The 6,225-nt window shown below is 33.1% G+C and overlaps 1 protein-coding gene across 1 annotated transcript; it reads right to left on the minus strand.

The window, feature by feature from the left end:
- Window positions 1-1,255: 1,255 nt before the first annotated feature.
- Window positions 1,256-6,219, minus strand: LOC118733189 (CTD nuclear envelope phosphatase 1 homolog). Its single transcript, XM_036462479.1, has 5 exons — window positions 6,187-6,219; window positions 5,195-5,452; window positions 4,941-5,123; window positions 4,651-4,845; window positions 1,256-1,599 (listed from the first exon to the last, which is right to left on the minus strand). Exons 1-4 carry the CDS (start codon window positions 6,208-6,210, stop codon window positions 4,654-4,656), a joined length of 657 nt encoding a protein of 218 aa, XP_036318372.1. The 5' UTR covers window positions 6,211-6,219; the 3' UTR covers window positions 1,256-1,599; window positions 4,651-4,653.
- Window positions 6,220-6,225: the final 6 nt, after the last annotated feature.

A 6,225-nucleotide genomic window follows, 5' to 3' on the forward strand; every position in this document is an offset into this window, starting at 1 on the left:
GGGTGGCAAGTGTTCTACAATCTGTTGCTTAATGACAATTATGTATAACCAAATGATAAGTATAAACCATATAACTCATATTTCGCAATAAATTTCAAGGAAAAATGTACAAACAAAAATGCTTTAAACTACATAACTTGTGTTAGATGTTATAAGACATTTATGCGACAGACTGTCTTTGATATAAGGGCCGTCTTAATCAACTATTCCGTTTTATACACTACATACTCCACTTACTACAAACTTAAAAGCTAATTTTTTTGTCATTCTAATTTTTCGACATACATATGTATGTATGTATGTATGTACATATCGCTCATTTACTTCAAAAATGTCCAAACTCAACAAAAGCGAAATTTACATATCGCTAGCTTAGAGTAAAAAGTTGCTAAGTCCACTCTTTATGAAGACTCATATATTAATACAAGAAGCTAGCGATATGTATACTCCCATAGTAAAAATGAACCTATATTTTGTTCAAGTGAGCTACTGGTAATCGATACAGCTGTGAAATTTTTATACAACTTCGAAGTAGACGAAGCGGTAATTTCTGCATACTCAACTCATAATTTATATTTTCTGGATTATCACACTATTGTAGTAAATGAGCAATATGTAGAGTTTACTCTAAATTATAACTGAGTCACTTTGTTCTTATTTTAATTTGCTCCATTTTCCAGACAAAGCCGGTATTATTTTAATTTCTTTTTTACAGTGAAAACATAATAGCGGAATTCTCGCAGTCTTGCACAGCCCTTGCACGGTGCACGGATAAACCTACAAGACTGCCAGGCGGTCCCATAGGAAAACCGGTTTTTACCGCGCAATCCGTGCAAGACTCCGATAATACTGCTATTATCAAAAGGATACTTTGCTGGTTATTTTTCATTCTTTACAGCTTATTAGCTCTTATTTATACTTTTATTACCTTCTGCTGTGCATCTGTGTACGTTTAGAATCTAAATACACACACATACACCACTTTGATTTAGTTCGTTTTCCTTATGATATTTCAATTTGCTTAGTTTTAGATTGTGTTGATCATTTAAAATAGATTCTGTTGCGCTGCCGTTAAATGCTAAATTATAACATACATAAGTTTTTCATTTTGATCATCAAATAACGTTCAACAAAAGCAAAAAGTTCATATTAATACGTTCATTAATTTTTTTTCTTTTTATGAAAAAACACTATGTATATGTATACTTAAACTAATTGAATATTTTATTATTTCTACTAATAAATAATAGTTAAATCAAAAACACATACATATTTATCATAATTTACATACATCAGATTGGAAAATCCTTTAGAAAATTAAGTATATATAATGTACAAATTATATTAAATAAGTTCTCCACGGATTTATAGAAATAGCAATTTCATTTAAATTACGCTAAAAATGCGTATATGGAAAACCGGCGTGGGGTGGAAGCTATCTCTCCTTGATAGGATTAAAAAGATGTCAAAAATATTTCTGTATGTCAAAAATTATGTTTTTGTATTTGCCTTCCTTTTGATTTATTTATAGTGCTTATCATATAAAACAAACTAAAAAATCGTTTAAGCGTCACAGCACCAAATTTTTAATCTGTAAAACTGTAAAAAAACGGGATTTTTAGCAAAATATGTACTCTGTTTTCATATGAAAATGTATGTATGTATGAATGCCATATATCGTAAGGAAATTTAATTATCTTATAACGTTGTGAAATTTTGGGGCTTATGAATAAAATCTAAGCAATTGCTTTTTCTAAAAATTTCAGACCTTTTACTTAAATTTCTTTGAATAAATTGAGTTAAGGGTCTGAAATTTTAAGAAAAAGCAATTGCTTAGTTTTTATTCATAAGACCCAATATTTAAATCCATAATAATAGTTTGACGTTAAGAGAGAAGGACCTGCAGACTCAAAACAGAAATACACTAGGAGGTTTGCCATTGCCTGCCGAGTAGCGACCGCTGTTAGAAATACACTTTTTTTGTTCTAGATGTAGCTCGGATCAGAGATCGAACCCAGGTCCTAAAGGAGTGGTAGTACGCAGCGCTAACCACTCAGCCTCAGCTGCCGTCTTCTATACCAATTTTTGAAATCTAAAAACTCCTCGAAAAGTTGCATGATTTTTTTTTTTTAACGTACATATGTCGGCAAACTTCACGATGTAGAGAATGGAATTCTTGGACAGACTTTATGATTCACAACTTTCAAGATAGTTGACTCGTAAGTTGTAAATTGGTATTGTGGGACACAACTCAACTCTACTTTGAAAACGTAGTTGTCTGTTAGTTGTCTGGCACTAGCATCCTCGGGCTCATCGGTAAAACATAATTCGTAACTGAGTTCCTTTTTTTGCTTTTAATTATTTTAATATCATTAAAATAGCATGATATTATGAAAATAATAAAATGTCTAGCGAATTTCCGACTTTTTCAATGGCTACAGTCAACTGAAAACAGTTGTGAACGGCAATAGCAATAAATAGTTGAGAGGTCTCAGATACAACTCAACTAAGTTAGAGGTAGAGTAGAGGGGCCTGGTATGCTACACCCCAAGCAACTTTAAATAAAAACCTGTATACCGCCTTTATCAAATTATCAAAACGCGAGTGCTTTTCATTTAATATCAAACGCAGAGGAAAGCCAACGCGTTGTTAGGTTGTAACCAAGGTGTATTAAACAAGGTGGTGTTGGGGCGACAGCTGAGTTTTTCGCCGTGGAGGCCATTACGTCAAAATGATGTGTTTGTTGTAACTCATACCAATGACAGTATGGACATCAGCGTATAATTTGTTAGTGTAATTTTTTACTTATATACGGCCAACACCACCTTGTTAAATACGCCTTGGTTGTAACAATGTTAGTTTTGAGTTCGATTGCTGCCCATTTACACATATTTCTCATCTCTAGTGCCGTACGAGCGTGAATATATGACGTGTTGTCAAATGCTCCCTCTATACAAACATAGAGCCCTATTTCACCTCATTCAAAAGCAACTTTGATTTCTATTTATCTACTGACTATTGAGCCTCGATACTAGTCTGGAGCAGTAGTTTCCCTCAGAAATTTCAGACACCGAAAAATGCAGTATGACTTCCCAACAGACCATTTTGTTAGGTGCTCCTAATGTTATTCATGTCAGCATATATGCTTTTGTTAGTTTGAATAGACATGGAAGTTTTTATGCTTCACAGATGAAAAGTGAGGGGAAAGTATTAAAAACTTGCACGGTCTACTGGGTTCGCTCTGAAACACACGCATAGAAAAATATCTTTCTAACGCAACTCTATATCGTATATTTACGTAAATAAATAACCGGTCTGAAAGGACTAGGGTATTTTTGCGTGTTAGTCTGCTTAGAGCGTCTGAAAAGTCAAGGATGGCGCATTCAGACATACATATGTATGTATGTATGTATTAAGATTAGGGTGGCCCAAAAAGTAAAGTCGGAAATTTATTGGTCTCTCCCTCTGGGATTGTTCTATGCCGAAAAAATATACCCCTATTTTTTATTTTAAAAACAAAAGATTGTCGTAAGCGCAATTTTGACGATTTTTAGTTCTAGATGCAGTTATATGTTTTGAAATAAGGTCTTTCGATTGGTGTTATCAGCTTTTAGATATCTCCTTTAGTTTCCGAGACGTTGACTACAATTTTTTTAATAATTTATTAAAAATTTAGTAGTGGCACAGTCATATTAAACTAATCGATATCTTAAAAATGGCGTTCTCCATTTTTGGATATCTCGTTTAATTGAGTAAAAAGTGTCGTTAATTTAGTGGACAATGTGTGGACAAATGACGCTTACTACAAAATTTTACTAAAGAAAATACTTCATAAACTCAAAACTAATAAAAATAAACGTTAAAAATTAAATAATTTAAGAATTTTGTGAACTATTAACATTTTCAGAGACTTTGGAGAAAATCTATCTTCGCGTTTTTGAGAAATTGCATTCCAAACATCAATCGCGATTTCCCACAACCTGCCGAAATTAACTTACGACAATGTTTTACCCAGGCGACGATTTGCACCCGTTGCATTTTCAGAATTTTTGCCCGCCGTTGCTATGAAAAAAATGGTTAACAAAACAATTAGGTATTATTATACTAATAATTATCTATTGGTAGTGTTCTGAAGAGAAACAGAGTTTTTCGATTGAAAAATATTGATTTTCAAGAATTATATACCATTTCTACGAAGACAACTTTTAGCGCTTTGGTCGACCTCTAAAATATTTTTTGATTTCAAAATAACAAAATTGTGGTATATTTTTTCGGTATAGTACAATCCTAGAGGCTGAGAGCTTTAAAATTACGACCTTACTTTTCCACATGCATTTTTGGACCGCCCTAATGTACATACATATTGCTCACTAACTAAAATGCTGTCATAACTCAAAAAACCTATTTTTTTCAAAAGATGCAGAACTACTTGTTATATCATGTTTTATATTGCGTAGAAGTATTGTATTAAGATCTTTTTTAGTAAGAACAAAATAATCATTTCTTTTTTTCTGTACATTGTGAGCCATTTGAAAGCTTTAAGCGCGTCTCCTTAAAACTACTGGTATTTTTTTGAGTTATGACAGTCTTGTAGTATCTAAATGAGCGATATGTACTTACTTATCTAATTTTATTTAGTTTTGCACCCACCTGCTACCATAAACGATGCAAATGTAAATTTCTTGACAAAACCGAACGCACGTCCTTTGTAAACCTCAACGCATCCAACATTGGAAGTAGTGATAGCAACGCAACATCCATTGGGTCAGAGAACCAACTCTTGATTGGTATCGCGTTGTTGGGAAAACAACGGTATGCACCAGGGGAGTTGTCAATTATGAAAATCTAAGTAAACAAAAATAACTGATAAGTAAATAAATATACATACATATATGTACACATGTATGTACATATATGCCAGAAAGTTTTCTATTATTTACTCTATTCAAATCACTGCAGATAGCAGATAAATCTTTGGTGTAAGAGCTAAAATCAGGCGTACAATGCTGACGGTAATAGCGGCGACGCAAAATGTTGCGTCCGTTGTCCAGTTTATCAGCAACCGCTGCTCCATATATTTCCATACTGGCTGTAAATATAACTAAGTCATACCATTGTGAAACCTAGAGAGAACAATATAAAGATGAAATGAAAATATTCAAATATGATTCAGGTTATTTAAAATAGTATTTACCACATCCAAAAAATAATCCACATGGGGGCGTTTATGAACGAAGAAACGTACCGGATGGTGATCAATTATTACTTTGACCGTGAAGTCATGTGGTGTGCCCGGCTTGACGGTATTTCTCGACATAGCGCTATGATGTGAGTGAATAAGTGTTTCATCTAAATCCAGTACAAGTGTTTTGCGTTGTACAATTCCAAGCCGATGCCTTGACACCGGCGACAGTGGAAATAGTTCATATTTGACTGGCTGATATTGTACAATCTAAGGAAAATGAATTTAACCGTATTACATTTTAGTTGATGAACACATATAACAGTACAGTTGGCTTCCGACATGGGGAATGTGAAAATGTGAAAACTACAAATGAAATTAATATGAAACCCCTTTGAATCTTATAGAATCAAATGTTTGGAAAATACTATGCAGCACTTCGATAGTTCATTATCCATAACAGAGATTGACATGGAAAGCCAATTTTAGACCAAACCCATACTTATGTATGTGGAAAGTTACACCTGGCGCTCATTCGACAAAATTGTTGACTAATCCCCGGGGGGAACTAGTTTATCATCTCATTGCGAGTTGGTTATTTTTTGGAAAAAAATTGAATGTTAAAATCTCTTTATTTAAAATAGTAGGTCATATAAAATCCCTTACAAATATACAAAAATTAACACCTATTAAAATGCACTGGCCTAGTGATGCGCTTCTCAACACCCCTAAAAGGAATCGTTGCGATTACATGTTCTGTTTGAGACAAGTGAATGAGCCGGCTTTACAATACCTATGTAGTTATATTTTTGAACCTCCCATGTATCTATATATGTAGTTATAATGAATTAAATTTAAAAATAATTATACATATACCTAATTACGAACTTTGTGTAAAACTAATAGCCTGTAAAAATATGTATTGATGTATTTCTGAAGACTTAGTAACTACCTAAATTAATATTTTTTCAAGTTAATTTAAAATCCTTAAAAAATTAACTTACCGAGCGAACTTGTCTGTTGAACATAAAACAGATGCATGT

Source organism: Rhagoletis pomonella, unplaced genomic scaffold (assembly GCF_013731165.1).
Source record: "Rhagoletis pomonella isolate Grant_MI unplaced genomic scaffold, Rhpom_1.0 Rhpom_scaffold_00002, whole genome shotgun sequence".
NCBI classification, from domain to species: Eukaryota; Metazoa; Arthropoda; class Insecta; order Diptera; family Tephritidae; genus Rhagoletis; species Rhagoletis pomonella.